At 42.8% G+C, this 20,676-nt stretch overlaps 3 protein-coding genes across 11 annotated transcripts in view; 2 read left to right on the top strand and 1 right to left on the bottom strand.

Annotated features, from left to right (window-relative positions):
- The first annotated feature begins 282 nt into the window (after positions 1-282).
- LOC147324233 (uncharacterized) lies at positions 283-5,959 on the top strand. Its single transcript, XM_086297876.1, has one exon. The coding sequence runs from the start codon at positions 592-594 to the stop codon at positions 1,426-1,428; it is 837 nt and encodes a 278-aa protein (XP_086154002.1). The 5' UTR covers positions 283-591; the 3' UTR covers positions 1,429-5,959.
- Positions 5,960-6,067: 108 nt separating this feature from the next.
- Positions 6,068-9,237, top strand: setd6 (SET domain containing 6, protein lysine methyltransferase). The gene is made up of 9 exons (XM_086297875.1): positions 6,068-6,187; positions 6,479-6,559; positions 6,644-6,788; positions 6,863-7,004; positions 7,559-7,753; positions 7,848-7,980; positions 8,282-8,462; positions 8,546-8,682; positions 8,806-9,237. The coding sequence occupies exons 1-9, from the start codon at positions 6,161-6,163 to the stop codon at positions 9,136-9,138; spliced, it is 1,374 nt and encodes a 457-aa protein (XP_086154001.1). The 5' UTR covers positions 6,068-6,160; the 3' UTR covers positions 9,139-9,237.
- A 4,286-nt stretch (positions 9,238-13,523) lies between these two features.
- The window catches only part of cnot1 (CCR4-NOT transcription complex, subunit 1), a 30,894-nt gene continuing 23,741 nt past the window's right edge, over positions 13,524-20,676 (bottom strand). For all 9 annotated transcript variants that reach the window (XM_086297868.1, XM_086297873.1, XM_086297865.1 and 6 more), the window contains exons 33-49: positions 19,156-19,260; positions 18,885-19,004; positions 18,430-18,624; positions 18,122-18,264; positions 17,891-17,999; positions 17,518-17,687; positions 16,946-17,177; positions 16,611-16,859; positions 16,353-16,516; positions 16,120-16,237; positions 15,923-16,024; positions 15,629-15,802; positions 15,382-15,531; positions 15,116-15,296; positions 14,782-14,914; positions 14,566-14,700; positions 13,524-14,474 (exon numbers count right to left, since the gene is read on the bottom strand). In XM_086297868.1, the coding sequence (XP_086153994.1) occupies positions 14,396-14,474; positions 14,566-14,700; positions 14,782-14,914; positions 15,116-15,296; positions 15,382-15,531; positions 15,629-15,802; positions 15,923-16,024; positions 16,120-16,237; positions 16,353-16,516; positions 16,611-16,859; positions 16,946-17,177; positions 17,518-17,687; positions 17,891-17,999; positions 18,122-18,264; positions 18,430-18,624; positions 18,885-19,004; positions 19,156-19,260 (2,559 nt within the window). In that variant the 3' untranslated portion in view covers positions 13,524-14,395. The remainder of the gene's footprint in view (positions 14,475-14,565; positions 14,701-14,781; positions 14,915-15,115; positions 15,297-15,381; positions 15,532-15,628; positions 15,803-15,922; positions 16,025-16,119; positions 16,238-16,352; positions 16,517-16,610; positions 16,860-16,945; positions 17,178-17,517; positions 17,688-17,890; positions 18,000-18,121; positions 18,265-18,429; positions 18,625-18,884; positions 19,005-19,155; positions 19,261-20,676) is intronic.

The following is a 20,676-nucleotide window of genomic DNA, read 5'->3' as shown; positions in this document are numbered from 1 at the left end:
GACCCGATTTGTACGGTCAGACTTTACACATGCGCAGTAAGGATCGGAGAGTCCTGATTCGTAACTTTCTTTTTATTTTTCGTTTTTGTCCACATTGTACTGAAATGCTTCATTGTTGCAAACATTTTAAGATATACTTGTTATTCTTAACATCTTAACAGATACTCTGACCTGTAACTATCGTAAAACGCTACGACCGGAAGTAGAAACCTTTCGCGCATGCGGGGTACCGATCGGGTTTCCGGTACGGATCGGGTAGTGATAGTGACAGCAGCCTTTGGATTGGGACAGCCTTCGGCGCGCCGCTGTGACATAATCGGCCTTGAAATGCGTACTTTAAGGCTGCAGACCCTGAATTGGGAGACAGCCACTGTTACACTAGGCAACCTGGGCAGCGCGGGGGAGAGAAAGATGGCGGAATAAGCGGTTGTACAATCTGCGGGTCTGATTAAGAAACGTGATTTTGATGTCCTGTAAAATACTTTACTGACAAACTGTTACTCCAAAGGAAGTAGAACGCAAGCAAAACCCCCTGGAAGTTACTTTGACAGACCTTCAGGCAGACACAAAGATAAACTTAGAGCGATAAAAATGGCTAACCCCAAGCTAACAGGTAGCCTCTCCGACCATGATTACAACCTTGCTGCTATGCGAGAAGCATGTGAGGATGAAGATATAGAAGAGATGGAACTTCAGAAAGAGATTGGAAGACCCATAGGTGACCACACTCCGTTACCAAGTCCCAATCCCAAAAAAATGAAAAGCAAAATAACTGAGAAGCAGGTGAGCATCGAGAATGTATATGAAGTTTTACTTGGCTTCACAAAGAGATGCGAGGAAAGGTTTGATTCGCTTGAAAAGAAGTTGGAAGCCTTCGAACAACGCATTGAAGTAAATACACAGGCGACCCAAAAAAACAGAGAGGAAATTGACAAGCTGACGACGAAGGTGGAGTCGCTGATGAAGGAAAACAAAGAATTAAAGGAGAGCTGTCGGGAGAGTGCACGTTACCGCAGAAGATGGGACCTCAGAATTTTGGGTCTGACAGAGAAGGACAACGAGAATACACGTGAAACAGTGATCGGCATTCTAACAAGAGTGGTTCCTGTATCAGTGGGAAAACTGCAGCTCATGGTTGATACAGTACACCGACTGGGGAAGAAAGACAATGCAGTGAGCAACAAGGTGCCAAGACCAATCATCATACAGTTCAGCATGAGGACGGCAAGGGATGAAGTATGGAGGAAATCCAAAGAGGCCAGGGTCTGCAAAGAACTGAACATAAAATTTAAAGAAGACTTCTCCAAAGAAGACCGTGAAGCTCGGATCAAGCTGTGGCCCAAGGTGCAGGAAGCTCGAAACAACGGCAAAAGAGCATTCCTAAAGGAGGGTTATGCAATAATAGACGGTAAAAGGATCGATCTGTGAGATGCACTTGAAGAAGTCACTACAAGTTAACCATAAAATGTGGGTATGTGTGTGTGTATATATATATGTTTATATATACATATCTGTTAAAAATACACAAATAAAAAATAGGAGAGGGTCAAAAAGCAAAGCCGTAGTTAAACGTGGGCTATCCAGAGCTAAAATTGCCGCATATATAAAGGGGTAGTACTGTGATAGGGTCGGAGTACTGTTATGATTACATAGGTAGGACACTAGGCTTATTCCTGCTTCAAGCACTTTTTTTTTTCTTCTAGTAAGTGCCAAGGAAGCCGTTACTGTTCTTGTTTTGTATTTTGTTCTTGCGTTTTTGTTTTTGTTTTTTCTTTATCTTATAGATGGCTGTTCTATTAAGTTCCTTAAATGTTCGAGGCTTAAAAAACAATGTCAAACGTAAGGCCATGTTCTTATTCTGCAAGGAAATTAAGGCAAACATTTTGTTTTTACAAGAAACACATTCTGGTAAGGAAGAGGAAACATTTTGGAAACATCAATGGGGAGATAGTATTCTTTATTCACATGGTACTACTCACTCAGCAGGAGTTATGATCTTATTCAACAAATTTGCAGGGAGAGTTATTGATCATAAAAGCGACGGAATGGGGCATTGGATCATGGTGTTGGTAGAAGTCTGTGAACAGAAAATTATTCTTATTAACGTGTATGGATACAATAACAGGTCGCTAAATAGAAATATGATGTCTAACTTAAGTAAATTAATTGCAAAGTGGAGTACTACATATGGTTCTACCCGGGTGATAACTGGAGGCGATTTTAACCTGGCTCCTAACTCATGGCTTGACAGACAACCACAAAGAGGAAATCAACCAGAACACGATAGCATTATTTGTGACTTTTGTACGACAACCAATATGATCGATTATTGGAGGATGACAAACCCAAATACGAAGAAATATACTTGGTTTAGTCCATCAAATAAAAACGTATGTTCAAGATTAGATTATTGGCTTGTCTCCCAAACAGTATCATCATATGTTACGAAATGTGAGACCCAGTCAACCCCACTTACTGATCATTGTCTGATAAGTCTCTTATTATCTCTACGTAAACAACAAAGATCTGACAACATATGGAAATTTAACAATAGTTTATTACAAAACGAAGACTTCTGTAAACAAGTTAAAGAACTTAAATCAGAAATTAACAATATGAGCATGACTAATGTCAGTAAATGGGAATGGTTTAAATATAGTGTGAAACAATTAGCTATAGAAACGGGAAAGAAAGTGTCTGCCCTACGCGTATGTGAACAGAAAAATCTAATTGAACAAATTCATTTATTATGTGGTAAACCCTGTATGACTGCGGAAGAGTCAGAACGCTTACAATCTTTACAAAATAAGCTAGATGAGGTGTACTTGATTAAAGCTAAAGGAGCATATGTAAGGTCTAGAGCCAAGTGGATTGAGCATGGAGAAAAAAATTCATCTTATTTCTATAGTCTAGAGAAGCGTAGACAAACAAAGAAAAAAATAACTAAATTGAGTAAGGATGGTACTATAATTGAGGAACCAAACAAAATAAGTGAGGAAATTAACATGTTCTATAGTAATCTGTATAAATCAAGAACTGAAAAAGAAAATGCAGATATGTTTTTGATATGATTAAAGATCAGGTTAAAAAATTGGAAGAGGATGATAAAACATGGTTAGAAGAAGATTTGAAAATATCCGAATTAGATACAGCTCTAAAACAAATGAAAAATGGAAAATCGCCTGGAATTGATGGTTTAACGATTGAATTTTATAAAACCTTTTGGCAAGACATTAAAGATTTGTTATTTAATGGCTTTTTGGATTGTTTAAAAAATGAAGAACTATCCCCAACAATGAAAACAGGATTAATAACCTTATTACCCAAACCAAACAAAGATTTACAAATGCTAGACAATTGGAGACCCATAACACTTTTATGTAACGACTACAAATTATTAGCCTTAGTATATGCAAATAGGCTTAAAAGCGTCTTAACCAAATTGATTGATGAGTGCCAATCAGCGTTTATTAAAGGAAGGCAGATTCATAATAACATAAGATTAATATTAGATATGATTGACTATCGATCCTTTATTAATTCAGAAAGTTTAATACTATTTATTGACTTTTTTAAGGCATTTGATTCAATAGACCATAATTTTTTATTTAGATCTTTAGAACTTTTTGGATTTGGAAACAAATTTTGCAAAGTGATCAAACTGTTCTACAAGCAAATTTATAGTTATGTTTCGCTCAATCCAGGCATAACATCTAGGATAGACATATTCTGTGGAATTCGACAGGGTTGCCCAATTTCTCCAAAATTATTTATTCTTTGCACTCAATTAATGGCTTACCTCATTGTGAACCATTCAGACATCGAAGGAATAAACATTTTTGATATTGAACTGAAAATAAGTCAGTTTGCAGACGACACAGTAATATTTTTAAAGGATAAATCAATACTCGAGAAAGCATTGAATGTCATTTCAATTTTTTCTAAAGCTTCAGGCTTGTGTCTGAACCTAAATGGTAAATGGACTGGTTCTTATATAGCGCTTTTCCACTCTTCTGAGCACTCAAAGCGCTTTACACAACTTGTGCATTCACCCATTCGCACAAGCACAACTGACATTCACACACATTCATACTCCGATGAATGCATCGGAGAGCAATTTCGGGTTAGTATCTTGCCCAAGGATATTTGGCATGCAGACTAGGGGAAGCCGGGAATCGAACCACCAACCTTCCGATCAGTAGATGACCTGCTCTACCACCTGAGCTACAGCCACCCAGAAGTGTGAACTTTTGCCACTTTATGATTGTTTGGAAAATAGCATGAGGACGATTCCAGTGAAAAATGAAGTTAAGTATCTAGGCATCTATTTAAACAAAGACATCAACACTAGAGAATCAAAAAACCTAAAAGACAAAATTGATGGCATGTCCAAAACACTAAATCATTGGTTGACGAGAGATATTACAATTTTTGGATGCAATCTATTATCCAAATCAGAGGGCGTCTCAAAGATGGTTTATCCAGCATACTCACTATACATTACCCCGAAAAGCATTAAAAAGATTAACTCTATAATCTATCAATTCATTTGGCGCAATAAAACACATTACATTAAAAAATCACAACTTGTCAAAGATTACGCTAAAGGTGGTATAAAGTCAATTGATTTTCAATCAATGGTTGGAGTATTTAAAATAAACTGGATAAAAGCCTTCCTCTTGAAACCTGACTCCATATGGTTCCATATCCCAAAAAATATTTTCAAAAAGGTGGGAGGGTTGGATTTTCTCCTGAAATGTGATTTTGATATATTGAAGTTGCCTGTGAAACTGTCAGAATATCATAAGCAGGTCTTGTCTTATTGGAAGATGGTGTTTGCCCATAACTTTTCACCACATTGCTCCACCTTGTGGAATAACAGAACAATTACAATTAATAAGAAGTCATTGTTTATTAAAGAGTGGTTTGAAAAAAACATCATCTTTATAACAGACTTACTTGATGAAAGGGGTCAGTTTCTCTCAGTGGGTGTTTTTAATGCGAAGTTTAACATTCAGTGTTCCCTTAGAGAATATGACAAGGTTTGTAAGGCAATCCCCTTACCTCTGTTGAGTTTGATTCAAGGTTATTTGTATTACTCTAAGGCACAAATTAGTCTACCTTCTTTACATCTAAACCAGATTCCTTTGACGGATAAAAACTGTAATAATAAAACCATGAACAAGATATTTAAAAACAAATTATTTCACGACTTTAACAGTAACACAAAACTAAAAGGGAGTAATGTTAAAATAACGAACAAATATACGCACTTTTTAAAATGGCCTATCCCCCCCAAAGTCAAAGAAATGCAATTTAAAATAATTAATGGATATTACCCAGCAGCTGAAATGCTTAAAAAAAGGTTTGGGTTTGAGGTAGAGCCATGTGGATTTTGTTCACAAAATGTGGAAAGTATTGATCATTTGTTTTTTTCCTGCTCAGTAACAACTGACTTTTGGCAAGATCTAGTAGACTGGTTGAGTATAAGAATAGATGGGATGACCCCACTGACTCTAACACAAGTTTTATATAATAATGGTGATCCATCTAAGGAACTGTCCATGCTACACAAGGTGGTGATAATTATGGGCAAATACCACATACACAAATGCAAATGGCAAAGTAAAAGACCTTCCCTAACTGTATTGAAAATTGAATTAAAATCTTTTTTGTCATCTTTAGAATTACTGAGGGATTCATGTAAAGAGGCTGCTTTGATATGCGACAATGGGACTCAATCTCTATCCTTTTAATGATTGTGTTTTTGGTGTACTAAGTAAGCCACATGTATGTTAAAGTGTTCGCAGAAAGGAAACTGTTATATGTCATAAAAATGGCCTTCATATATTTATGTATATGTATATATGTGTTTTTTTTGTTTTGTTTTGTTTTGTTTTGTTTTGTTTTTTTGTTTGTTTTGTTTTTTTTTCGTTTGATTTCTTATTCAACCTTTTCAAGATGTTGTTGCATAAATGTTGTCTCCCAACGAGAGATTGTAATATGTGCATAAATTTAATTAAAGTATTTAAAAAAAAAAAAAAAAAAAGCCTCTCACTTCCGCACTTCTCGTACTACGAGTCACCGCGTGGGCCAAACTTAAGCTGCACATGTTTCACAGTGCGCATGCTCGAGTTAGCTTCGAGTGTACTTCTGCGGGATGGCAGCAAGAGCGAAACGAGCCAAGGTAACAGTTTGATCCGGTTTGTTTTTAAGCAGCAAACACGACGCCGCGTGTTTCTGTGTACGTGTAACATGCTGTGGTGCACACGCTGGGTTTACGCAGTCGATCGTGATCTGCTACTTAAAACGTGCCGCCATTCAGCTCACTTTATCACTTAGCATTGATGCAAGGAACACAGTTACCTTCTTCTAACTGTAATCACGTGGCTTCGTTTTAGAAGCGCGTGAAACCACGTGCACGATAGCATTAGATAACACGTGCCTGTTCGTATTGCTGATGTTTCTGCGCTGACAGGTGGAGGATGGCTCAGAGCTGAGCCCTCTGCAGAGCTTTTTACAGTGGTGTGACGGAGTCGGCCTGGAGCTCAGCAGTAAGGTTTGTTACGGCGTCGTGCGACTGCATTTACAGCTTCTTAGTCAGCACTAAGACCTGGTTTAGGACTGACGTTTGTACCTGTAGGTGTGCGTGAGTAAAGAGGGGACCGTGGCCGAGTACGGGATGCTGGCCAAGGATGACATAGAGGACGGGGAGGTTTTGTTCACCATCCCCAGATCAGCTCTCCTCCATCAGGGAACAACCAAAGTTTCTACCTTGCTGGAAAAAGGTGACGTGCAACGCTGCAAAGATGCTGCCTGCCTGCATCCCTCAGTTTGTAACTTTCTCCCTTTTCCTTCACAGAGCAGTCGACTCTGCAGAGCTCGTCGGGTTGGGTTCCCCTGCTGCTGGCTCTGCTGTATGAATACACATCCTCACAGTCCCACTGGAAAGCCTACCTCTCTTTGTGGACAGACTTCAAAACACTGGATCATCCCATGTTCTGGTGAGGAACACGCTTCAGCTCCCATCCTATCCAGAGGTGTGGTGTTACTTCCCTGGTACGATGGCGCGTACATCGGCGTGCTCGCTGGAGTTGTGTTATTTGTTTCCAAACCTGTTTAAATAGCTCACTTAATGAAAGAGCAGAATCCCTTTCCTTTCTGTTCTTCTAATATTTTGTTGAAACTGAGCTTAGTCACATTTCTGCACAGAGATCGGTGTAATTAAAACGTCTCTTCTCAGCAGTGAGCACACAGAGCAATGTCCATGTAATTTCTTTTTTTGCTAAAGATTTTCTCTGAGCCACACACATCAGGTCCAAATGTCTGTCCTTCCTAACTGCACGTGCCAATTTTTGAGCCGCTAATTTGCGTTTGTTTAATTGGCCTGATCTTATTTCAATAATTACCCTGCAGGTAATTATTGAAAGAAAGTGACTGTATCTTTGTTTAGTCTTTCTAAATTATACTACCGTACATGAAATAGTGTTAAATTAATATTTTATTTCCTCTCTTATGGGAAAGAGGAGGAAAACATTTGAGCTGTCCATCCTTTCAGGTCTAAAGAGGAGAGAGGCAGCCTCTTGAAGGGAACAGGTGTGCCGGAGGCAGTGGACAGGGACCTGGCTAACATCCAGCGGGAGTACACAGATGTGGTCCTGCCATTCATGACCAGACATCCTGACCTCTGGAACCCTGGCACACACACTCTGGACTTGTACACACAGCTTGTGGCCTTTGTCATGGCCTACAGGTTAGCATGCATAAATACATAAGACAGTTACAGCAGGGCACGAGTATGTGTGTTTGTTTCTTCTTTCCCATCCCGTCTCTCCATTCGTCTGCAGTTTCCAAGAGCCACAAGATGAGGATGACGACGATGAGGATGAGGAGAAGCCTCCCAACCCACCAATGATGGTTCCCATGGCTGACATGCTTAACCATGTGTCCAATCACAATGCTAATCTGGAGTTCACACAAGTGAGGAGACACATCTGTTGTGGCAGCTTTGCACCTTTGAAAATCATATACTGTAGATAAAAAATGGGAGAAGCCAGCGCGATGCCCCCCATTAGTTTTTGATGTCCAAGACAAGCAAGAGGTGGCGAAACACTCGTACAGCACCTGTCTGTGTATGCTTGGACAGTAATGTGGCCATGATGTATAAAATTAGCTTGAAACGAGGGATTGTGGTCATGAACTCATCAGGAAAGCGTAGAATAGAGTCGCTGTGTTTCCAAATTTTAGTTTTGAACAATGAATTTGCGCAACATTTTTTCAGGATAGCTTGAAGATGGTCTGCGTGCGCCCTATTCATAAAGGCCAGGAGGTGTTTAACACGTACGGGCAGATGGCCAACTGGCAGCTGCTTCACATGTACGGCTTCACCGAGCCGTGTTCCAGCAACAGCAACGACACTGCCGACATCCCCGTCGCTAAAGTCTACGAAGCTGCCGCACGAGGTGAACGATAACAACGATAACAGCTTTGTTTCAAAGCGTTGTGACGTGACGGTGTGAACGACATCCCTCATTTTCCCTCCCAGGTGCTCAGTCGGATCTGGACCGGCAGCTGGTTGAGGAGCAGTGGGGGGTGTTGTGTCAGATGACGGAAGAGGAAGCAGCCTTTGTCTTTGGTAAACAAGGCTGCCTTACAGACACAGAGCTCTATACGGCGCTCAAGGTGAGGGAGCACGTAAAAACAGCGCTAGTTATCGTCTGTTTTTACTTATGACAACAGTCGGGACAAACACTTGAAGCAGCGCCGTTTGAGATAAGATTGTTTGCTGATTGACTTTGTTTTCAGGTGCTGTGCATGTCAAAGGAGGAGCTTTCAGAGTTTAAAGACAACGAAGGATGGGAAGAAGACGACGAGGATGATGAGAAGATATCCCTGGCGCTTTCCAACGAGGGTCTTTCCGAGTTAAAGGCTTCATGGAAACGACTGATTTATGAGGCGGCCCATCTGACATTGAGGTCCTACGGAGACGGAGAGGAAAAAGTCATGGATGTCGACCGGGCGTTAATGGAGGATAAGGCGGCACTCGCGGGACTGAGCTGCAGGCAGTGGAAGGCGCTGCAAGTACGCTATGGACAGAAGAGCATCCTGCATGGACTCATGGAGCTAACCAAGTCATGAGTTCGGCTCTGACGGGAACCGCAGCCGAGGTTTTTAATCGTATGTGTGCGCCATCGTTTTTAGATGACACGGTTAATAAAACAAATGTCTTACAAGATGGTTTGGGGCTTTTTTGGACTTTTCTTCACTATTAATATTGAGATTTCACATTTCATCAGAACATCTCGCAAAAACAAAATCAAGTATTAATATACAGAACGTGAGCCGCTTTAACTCGGACTCGCTCCCACCAACACTGACTTCACTGTCCAGTGAAGGAAAATGTAGTAAAACTATTACACTGAGAACTGACCAGGCTCTAACCATGAATGTCGTGTCACGGTACAGCATACATCTGGAATTAGTTTTAAAAAGTTATTTTGGATTTTCTCCAAACCACTGAGGCTCATATGTCTTATCCTCATCAGAAAAATCAAAGAAACAACCGGTTCTGGTATACCCTCCAGTAGGGCTGCCACAAACGATTATTTTGATAGTCAACTAGTCACCGATTATTTTTACGATTAGTCGACTAATCAGATCATCATCCATTGGACGTAAAACTACAGCTTATTGCACCAGCAGCATCTGCTCTTATATAACTATCATTAGCTTACAGCTTTAAGTGTTTAAGGTCTGTGCTAACTAAAAATAAAGACAAGATGGTAGTTTATTAAATTTTAATGAAGTTTGCAGATTGTTTCGGTGAAGTTTAATAAACTCCTTGCTATCTAAAATATAACAGGACACCGGAGTAAATTTTCCAGCATCTCACACTTCTGATAATCAGCTGTCTGCTTGATGTTTATTCAGCTGTGTAAAAACTATAACTTTAATCTCAGCCAAACCGATTTACTCAGGAACAAATAAAATACTGAAAAAAAAGCCAAACAATAACATGTTTAAGTTATCTAAGTGACTCATATATCATGTTTAACCTGAGTAGCGAAAGACGGCGGTTGGTTTGAAAACGATTTGCGGGGAGTCCGGTGTTCTCACGGCGCTAGTGAGCCTAGCCCCCGGCTCGCTAACGAGCTAGTGGGTAACAGACGTCTCCGAAAACGTCGGCGCGCTTTTGAAAATATGAGGTGTCCTGATAAACTGAGCAGATATTTGAGGTTTACACAGCTACATTCTCACCTGAAAATATGTTAAACGTTTATTTTGTGACCCATAAAGAATAATAAGAGTAACATTAAAACTAACTAGCTGCCGCCATTGTTGGAAACTGAGCTGGGCCGCGCTATGAATTCTGGGACACAGCTGCTTCTTCTTCGGGGTTTAACGGTAGCTGGCATCCTTGTACATGCAGTGCTGCCATCTTCTGTTTCAGTCCGTTATTACACTCTTAAATCCTGCTATTATTCCTGCGTCTTTTGTGATCTTACAAAGCTTCAAACGACGCGTCGACTATTAAATCAGTCGTCGACGATTTTGATAGTCGACGTAATCGCGACTAGTCGACTAATCGTGGCAGCCCTACCCTCCAGCCACCCGCAGGTCTGTTTCTGATTGTTTGGTCAGGAACATTCTGGTGGAGGTCATTTCTCCTCTCACTCTCTTCAGATGGTGCTGGGAACAGCAAACCTTCTGGCATCAGCATGTATTGATGTGCTATCTTGGGTCCAGATGTCTCCTGTTAGGCATACTGATCTGAGCCAAATGTTGAACTGGTCAAAAAATAAATGTCAGTGGCCTCGACCTGTAAAATCAGTGGTGACGAACTCCAGGCATCGAGGGCCGGTGTCCTTGATCCAACACAGCTGATTTAAATGGCTAAATGACCTCCTCAACATGAAGTTCTCCAGAGGCCTGGGAATGAACTCATTTGATTCAGGTGTGTTGACCCAGGCTGAGATCTAAAACCTGCAGGACACCGGCCCCGAGGCCTGGAGTTCCCCACCGTTGTGTGAAATCATTCCTGTTTTGGGCATTGGCTCATTGTTACCTCTGGACTTAGGGCTGTTCGATACAATGATATATATCGGATGACGATATAAAAACAGCTATCGTTTATTTTACGACACCACGAAACAAACTGTTTACGGCAATAGTTTTTCATCGTTTTGATGGTCACTGTAGCGGCTATATTAATTTCTTAAAGTTCTCTTATATTTAATATAACCACACTACGGACGGACAAGCGCCTGTTTTTACGTGTTGTCGTTAGCAACAACGACAGTAAAACCATCGCGTGGCTCTGCTTTTTTTTGACGTAAACCTTTCACAATAAAGCTCACGATCCTGTTGAGACTTTTCAAAAGAAACTGAATCACGTGAAAGAATGCAGAGAGTTTACGGATGAGAAGCAAAAGCTGTCAGGTGCTAAAAAAAACCCCAAAAAAACCCTTAGACTCAAACTTTGAAAGAAAATGTCGGCCGTTACAACTTGTGTCTAAAAATATAGTTTCATGATCTGTTAAAACACTCGACTCCAGGTAAAGGACGCCAGCTGGAAACACTTCACACAAGTCGAGCTGCCCGAGATTCACAGAATTTACAGAAAATGTTACATTTTTGTGATTTATATCGTCAGGACGATACATGTCTTAAATCAGGATATGAGATTTGTCATATTGCACAGCCCTTTCTGGACCTGTTGTTAACTTTAAGACTAAGTCTGTCAGACTCGGCCCCCACCGGTCCAGCACCATCACACTCAGCACCGGGTCTCCACAAGGATGTGTTTTGAGTCCCCTCCTGTTTACGCTCTCCGACTGCTCCCCTACCCATCTCTCAAACACCATCATAAAGTTCGCGGATGACACCACAGTGGTTGGACTCATCTCAAGGGGGGATGAGTCGGACTACAGAGATGAGGTCAACAGACTGACTGAGTGGTGTTCAGTTAACAACCTCCAACTGAACACCACGAAAACTAAAGAACTTATCTTGGACTTCAGGAAGGGCAGAGCAGACCCGGCCCCACTCTACATCCACGGGAGCTGTGTGGAGAGGGTACACTCCATGAGGTTTCTGGGCGTGCAGATATCTGATGACCTCTCCTGGACTGCAAATACTACAGCGGTGGTTAAAAAGGCCCAGCAGCGTCTCCACTTTCTGAGAGTGCTCAGGAGGAACAACCTGGAGGAGAGGCTGCTGGTGACATTTTACAGAGCCACCATAGAGAGCATCCTAACGTACGGCATAACAACATGGTATGCAGGGTGCTCAGCTGCAGACAGGAAAGTACTGCAGAGGGTCATCAACACAGCCCAGAAGATCACTGGCTGCTCTCTGCCCAGCCTGGAGGTCACTGCAAACTCTCGGTACCTCAGCAGAGCTGGCAATATCATCAAGGACCACTCTCACCCCAGCAACCAACTGTTTGAACTATTACCGTCAGGCCGACGGTACAGGTCACATAAAACCAGGACAAACAGATTCAGGGATAGCTTCTTTCCCAGAGCTATCACCGTAGTAAATAAGCACAAAAACAATTGAACCTATTCCATACCGTCACTGTCATTATATTATGCTGCTATCCTGTATATATTGTACATACTATTGTTTGAGTACTTACGATTGTTTTTTTTGTACTTTTTATATTTTACATTTATATTTATTATTGAAACTTGCACCAAGGGAGTGGCACTCCAATTTCGTTGTACTCTGTACAATGACAATAAAGGCTATTCTATTCTATTCTATTCTATTCTAAAGCAGCTGAAACTGATTTACAACCCCGTTTGATAACTTAACTTCCCAGAAGTTTTGACTTGATGCTTAAGAAGTGTTTGATCTTTTGAGCAGTGCTCATATACTTAAATCTGTTTAAGTGGTGCCGTCTTAACGTGACACAGCCAAGCCTCATTAACAATCGTGATAGTCTACAACTGGTAGTTTCTCTTTGGCAGCATATACAGGATTTGACATCAGATTGACCAATACCAAGTCCAAGGACCTTCTCCAACTGAGAAGTTCTCTTTAAACCATCACCTAAACATCTGCAGATCCCTAGATGATCAGTTCAAACCCAACCCAAATGGTTGCCCTCAGATGTGAGGAAACCGGTTATGTTTAGAAACAACTCCAAAGACTCCACTATAAACTGCTGCTGCACCAGCATCACCGTCTACAGTGAAGTATTTGGACTGAGAGTGCGCCAACCAAGAAGCCCGGCTACAAAGCAAAGACATTTATGCTTAACTGAAATTACTAACTGCCCATATGAATAAGCCAAATGTTTTCTGGACAACAGTTCAAATTTAAATGAACTCTGGTCACTCTTTAGCAAACAGACGGCCAGAAACTCGCTGACTACAAAAAGCATTTGGTTCAAAGAGTCCATTTTTCTGGCTTCCTAATATTTAAAAACTAACATGCTTGAAAACTTATTACTGCTAATACAGTTAGTCCCACTTTGTTAATCTTAGTCATGCAGTCCTGAAAGAAGACAGATGAAATAGCAGTTTGAATGCTTTATTTACTGTATGTATGCATACTGCAGTTAAGTAGCAAGAACTAAAGGCAAACTAGAAAGGACTACAAAATACAACACATGGACCAATACATTTACAAAACATTCAAAATGTTACAAAATGGGCTGTATTGGTCCTTCTATTGTTGTTCTTCAATTTGGATCTTTATACAAATTTGTCAAGATACAAGGTTTCCATCACTGCATAATTTTACACGTGCCAGGGAGAGACTTCCAGAGCCAGTTTCAAATGGACAAACCATCAGCAAACGTTCTCCACCAACACACCAGGAGTAGACCCCCACCCCACATGGGAGAACTACATCTTTCTGTCCCACTTGGAGATAAAAGGAATCAAATGAAAGTAGGCAGCTTTTCTCGTCACTCTACCGTTCAGCCGCTGAAGAAAAACAACAACAAAAAAGCCAGGAAAAAAAGGATGTGTGGGAGGGAAGCAAACAGAGGACTTTGGTAGTGAGTGAAAATATGTTTACATGTCTTTACATGTCAAGGTACATTTTATTTGACATGTGCGTTGCTTTCCACTTGTCTACTCCCCTATTTTCCCCTTTTTTTTCTCCAATATTTACATCAAAGCGTCAAAAAAAGTATATTAAACAGCATGTCCCGATCCATCTCATCTCAACTCCAAAGGGATATGACAAAAAAGGGGGAGGGAAAAAAAACCTAACTAGATCCATGAGCAGTAGTCCTTTCATCCACAGTCCAAATGACTATGGTTGCCAGTTTATCCAGTGCCAACAGTAAAGAGGGAGGTGTGTATGTGTGGGGTGGTGAGGGGGGTGGATCAAGGCCACAGCATCTCTCCGGGGGGCTACGAGCTGGCTGGTACACAGGCTAACTGGCACCGGTGCCCTCCATCACCTGCTGGGCCTGCTTCTGTCCCATGCAGCACTGGGCGACAGACTGAAACAGCCTGAGGAGAGACGGGAGGAAAAGACAGCGTCGGTTTAAGGCGCCACAACAACAGCTGCTCCCAGACATCGCATATCAAACAGGCAACATACTTTTCAATCTCGGGCGCACAGTGCACAAAGTCGTGGCTCCAGAACTTGAAGGCAGGATTCTTGATCAGCTCGATGAAGGTGATGAGGAGACCCCACGGGTGAGGCCTGTTCACTATCAGCCTCTCCAACAGAACCCTAAAGAACAAGGAGGAAACATTAACCAAGTATTCGCAGACGACGCTCAACGACATCGTCTGGACCTCGGATCGGTCTCACCTGGTGATCTGCTCCTGGATGGCCTCAGTGTTGGCCTCGGCAAACAAATAGAGCATCGTGCAGCTGAAGTAGTGAGTGTGACTGTTGGGGTAACGCAGCTGATTGGCGATCGCATTCAAGAACAGGTAACGCCCTGGAAAAAGACAAAATCAGAAGCCTGATGATTTGCTTAAGGTCAGATGCTCAACACCTAAAAATCCAGCTCCGTCTGCACTACCAAGAGCCAGCAAAGACATTCGTTATTTGGGTGAAAAGAGCTTTAAACACAGTTGGTTTCTAAGGAGTAGTGTCTAAATATCTATGAAAAGACCTTAATTTAATGCTGCTAGCCTACCCTCAGTGTCCAGGTCCACAGCCAGATTCTGGAAGATGTCCATGTGAGCGGAGTGGGTGATGGTGCTCATGGAGGGGGTGCTGCCCTTATTGTGGATGTGAGCGATTGCCTGTGTCCCCACATACAACACTAGAGCATTGATCAGCTGGATGTTGTAGCGGTTTCCTGGTTCATTAGACACCTGGGAGACAAAAGACCGCCACAAGCTCGTCACACCTTTGTGCTTCTCTTACTCCTGATTTAAAGTAAACGGACACCAAGCCTACCTGCAGGTTACTACGGAGCTCCGACAGGAACGTCACAGGTGAGCGCGTCTTCAGATACGAGTCCAGATCCTTTTTGAACTGTGACGGCATCACGCCTGTGAAGTTTGTGAGAATCCGCGGAGCGATGTTGATCTCGCTCAGCATGTCCACCTGCGGCAGGAATCGATAAAGGACAGGCCTATTACATCTTTCGGTCTCGAACCAACTTGGCTCATATCCACGATTCACACCAAAGCGCTAATCGAACCTTCAGGTTGGGTGTGAAAGGGTCAGGAAGCCTCATGTTGCGTGGAAAGGCACTGAGGATGAGGTTGCGGAGCTGGATGCAGTTGGGTGGGATGACGTCACAGAAGCCGTAATGGTAATCGCACAGAAACTCTGGGAAGTCGTGAAGCAGAACCAGGAGCACTCGCAGCGTGCCCTGAACGGATCATCAGAACAGCAGACGTTTTCTACACATCACTCAAAATACTCCTTGCTTCAAGAGCAACATTAACACTTAAAAGCCAGGATATTGATTAAAATGACCCTGAAAGATCACCTTGTAGAGGATTTGCATAGGTTTGTTGAGCTCTACGTTCCTCAGGAAAGGGGCCAGGTACTTGAAAAGATCAATCAACAGTTGTGCGTACATGGGCCAACCCTAGAGGACAGCATCGGTTTAGAACAAATATTCAAAAACTATTCAAACAAAAACAGCCATGTGATGTTATTTATGTAAGATTTCTCCTTAAAGACCTTCTGCTGCGGGGTGTGTGCAAGCATCCTGGCAATGAAGATGCGATGAGAAATCAGTTCCAGCCAGGCGTACACAAACCCAGGTGCTTTGGTGGGTCTCAGGATGTGGAAGGTATTGCTGCAGATAAAGGCAAACGTTGGACGACCACATGGACCGAAGAAAACATCACAAGAACTCGCCGAACTACAGTTTCTCGGCAGGACGAGGCCCTTCAGAAAAAGCGACTACTTACCAGAAGGCAGTGAGTGTCTGGAAGTTGATGGTTTCCAGGACATGTTCAGGGGCGTTGAGCTCCAGCAGCAGCATGATGAAAATGCGGTGATACGGCAGCTGCTGGAATTCAGTCTGACGAACATCGTGGTCCTGGATCAACACGCCAACTACAATACCGAGCACCTGTGGAGATATTAAGGTTATACCATAATGAAAATGAGTGAAACTGGGCTATAAATGATATATCAGAATAATATTCAGTGTGATGTGGGTGCACCTTGTTGAGGAGGTTGATTTTTGTCACTGTGTTGGTGGCCTCTCCAGAGTGTTTCACCAGCAGGGCTATGAGCCTCACAAAGGCATCCAGGTTGTGGTAACATTTGGCTCTGATGATGGCTGCACTGGCTGCTGGGTTGTGCTGTTGTTCAGCTTGTGCCCGATAGCTAATCTCCACACACATTTCTGTGCACAGCCGGAAGAAGCGAGTGATCAGGTCATCTGTCTTCAGAATTCCCTGCTGGTGCATCTAGGAAAAAGAAAACGGGGATGCAAACATGAGTAACAGTACTACTTTTTAATCATTCCCATTAACTAATAAATGCTGATAAAAACCTGGCCAACAAAGGCAGAGAAAGCTTTGGTGCTATCCCTGCCAGCAGCAGCGGAGTGATACAGGTTGACCCATTCCCTCAGGAGGTACTCCGCTTTCTCCCTCAAGCCTGGAGGATCATCATATTCTGACGCCTGTGAAATCCCAGAGTGCATCATGAAGTTGGGTCCACCGTGGGCCCGGTCAATCATGGCTTCATAGTTGGAGCGAACCACATCCATCAACTGGGGAAGCCTGGAAACGAGGTGGTAGAAGGCGTAGGAATCAGGTCTCAGCACACTACACCTCCAGAACTACTCATGCCATCAGAGCAAAGGTCAAGCTAGGGTCTGCCACCTCAGACGAGCAGACCACAAACACATGTTCAGATCACTGAACATCAAACACATGTAAGCGCAGTGAACAAATGCCATCACAGAGCAAAGGGAAACATTACCGTCTACCAAGATTTTGCACTAGCATCATAAAACTGGCCAATGGAGCTGTAAAGCAGCCCTGAAGGTTAATCTCCAGCCTCAGATTGTAGCTATAATCATTCCACTTCTAATGAATTAAAACTGCTGTGGTTCATTACCCCTCAGGTGCATTAGCTCTGGAGTGCGCACAGGTCCTCATCAAAGTCTCAATTGTGTGGAAGAGGTCAGCTTCTGTGACGTGGCTCACACTGCGTTCATCCACCAGCAGCAGCTTCACCAACTGCATGGCAAATGCAACCGCCATGTAGTGCAGTCCATTTTCCATTGACTGGAGGGAGGAGGGGAAAACATTTTGTTAATTTAAAAACACATTGACAGAGCAACCAACAGCAAAGGAAACTGATTCAATCAGAAAAAGCATGTTTATGCCTCCAGAAGTTTTATTTCACCAACTTACAGAACAGATGTGAAGACCAGTTAATGGCAGTGAACAGACAAAGACACTACCCACAGAAGTAGAAATGTGTGTACCTGTGCTAGGTGCAGGTCATACTGCTGCATATTTACAAGATGGTTCCTGATCAAAAGCTCCACCGCCTCGACGTTGTACTTGTATTCGTCACGGCATTCAATCAGACACCTGCGAACATGAAGCAAGTCAGAGACACTAAATTTAACAGATTCATGGAAAATGTTACAATAGCTTTTAGGATGGTGCAGGATATCCCATTCTGCACAAAAACTGTTCCAACATAGACGCACCTGGTGATCTGCTTATTGCACCACTGTGGGCCATAGGCACGTCCATCCTGCAGGGCTTTAAGCACCAACAAGTGGCACTCCCTGTAGCGAAGCAGCAAGTCGGCATCGGCGCCACTTGTAGCATCCAGAAGACCTTCAACAGCCTGGAGGATGGAATGAGCATTAAGACCTGACCTGTCTAACAGCGATTGTGAAGACAAAACGACATCAGTTCTATAAACTGCTTCTAAGTATGCACAAAACGAGAAGCTACTGTGCGGAAGACGTCTACGAGCCAAAACTAAACCAGCAACATTTAGTTATCCCACCTTCTGCAGCAAGCCAAGCGCTGCAATGCCATCCCTGGAGTTTCTAGCCAGAGCCACAGCTTCCAGCAAGCTCCGCAAGGCCTGGGTAAGAGGGTTCATGGCAAGCGCTGGAGGGATGGCATGAAGATGCTGCTCCAGGTCTGCTATGCACTTATCATAGATCTGAGCAACATCATCCGTCGCCCATGCCTGTTGCTGAGATAACATGGGGAAAAAAAGTTTGAGTTAAATGCGGCAACACAAGAAGTATTTAGTTAAATGTTGCTTTCTGAGCAACTCATCCACTGAATATTCATAAATGATGACAGAATAATAAATGATGATCTCTCCATGCTACTCTAACCTGCAGGACATAAACTTCTAAACATGTTATCAGTTCTGTAACACTGTGGTACTTTTCAGCATTCAGCTCTTGTGTTTGGGATGAGTGCGTGGGTCCCTGAAAATAAACGTACCTTCATGGGCTGAGCCAAGAAGCCAGTTGGTTGGGAAAGGTCATTACTTGGCAAGAAACCTGGAACGTTTCTAGCAAACTCCTCATACACAGCCAGCTGCTTAGGGTCCACTCCTCCCACCTGCAGCACAGGCACACCGTTACTCAGAGACTGTATCCACAGATTATGAGTTCTTTTTGTTGCATCTCTTCAAATTAATACAAATTCAGGGCAGGTTTCCATTGTTAATCGTGCGTTTTAAGATAAAACTAGCATGTTACAGTGACCTCACCTTTAGCCTGATCTGCTCTGGCATACGTTCAGCCTGGTAAGTCAGAACAACGGGATCACAATAGCGACGTCCCTCCTGGCGTGCATGCTTCCTCAGCTCAAACTCCTGGAAGAGTAAAAAGGAAACAATGTCAAGAAATTTGACTTAAACGTTTCTACACAGTTACAAAGCTACCGTATTTTCGCGACTATAAGGCGCACATAAAAGTCTTAGATTTTCTTCAAAAAGTGCGGCGCGCCCTATAGCGCAGTGCGCCCTGTGTGTTGTAAGGAGGACGTAGTAGAGAACACCATGAGAACGCTAAAGGGTGAAGTGTGGGCGTTGATTGTTTATAAAAGAACAGGTATGTGCGTTATGCAGAACATCGTTGTTTTAACAACCCTGAAAATGGCAAAGAGACACGCTTATGAAGCACAGTTTAAACTGAAGGCCATCAGCTACGCGGAGGAACATGGAAAACAAGCTCCGACAGGTCAAGAAGACGCAGCTGAGTTTCCGCGGACATAAGGCGAGGTGGCCAGAGTTGGAGGAAAGACTCGAGCGGTGGATCATCGAGCAAAGAACGAGCGGGAGAAGCGTTTCGACTTCACCATTCGACTAAAAGCAGTTTCACTAGCAGAAGAAATAAAAAATTGAACATTTCCGAGGAGGTCCGTCTTGGTGCTTTCGTTTTATGAAACGGTGCCATTTTTCCATCCGGACCAGGACTACGGTAGCGCAGCAACTTCCAGCGGATTATAAGGAAAAGCTGGCCATCTTCCGCTCCTACTGCAGCAAACACATTGGCGACAAAAACATCCAGCCCAGCCACATCACTAACATGGACGAGGTCCCGCTCACTTTTGACATCCCGGTGAGTCACACTGTGGAGAAGAAGGGGACCAGCACGATACGCACAATGGGGTACGAAAAGTCTTCTTTCACTGTTGTGCTTGGCTGCCATGCTAATGGACAGAAACTGCCGCCTATGGTGATTTTTAAGCGAAAGACTTTGCCTAAAGAGAAGTTTCCAGTAGGAATCATCATTAAGGCAAATGAAAAGGGCTGGATGGATGAGGAAATGATGAAAGAGTGGCTGAGGGAGGTGTATGTAAGAAGACCAGGTGGTTTTTTTCCACGCATCACCATCGCTGTTGATCTGTGACTCTATGCATCTCACAGCCGATGTGAAAAAACAAGTGCAGCAAATGAATCAGAATCAGAATCAGAATACTTTATTGATCCCTGGGGGAAATTATTTTTTGTTACAGTGCTCCATTTTAAACCAACATTAAGACAAGACAGACAATACACTAACTAAGAATAGTACAATATATACATATATATACATACATACATACATAAGTCACTTATAAATAAATATTTGGAAAAGAAACATGTGTAGTTGTAGCAGCAAACAGTGTGTTAAGTGGATGCGTTGTACAGGGAGCCACAGGCAGGAATGATTTCCTGTGTCGTTCAGTGGTGCTTTTCGGTAATCTCAGTCTCTCACTGAACGAGCTCCTGTGACTGACCAACATG

Source organism: Aulonocara sp. 'chitande type north' Nkhata Bay, linkage group LG7 (genome assembly GCF_057382095.1).
Source record: "Aulonocara sp. 'chitande type north' Nkhata Bay isolate Kocher_YH1m ecotype deep benthic linkage group LG7, A_spYH_male_GT1.1, whole genome shotgun sequence".
In the NCBI taxonomy this organism is placed as follows: Eukaryota; Metazoa; Chordata; class Actinopteri; order Cichliformes; family Cichlidae; genus Aulonocara; species Aulonocara sp. 'chitande type north' Nkhata Bay.
The sequence above is the reverse complement of the archived record's forward strand: the minus strand, read 5'-3'. Positions and strand labels throughout refer to the sequence as shown.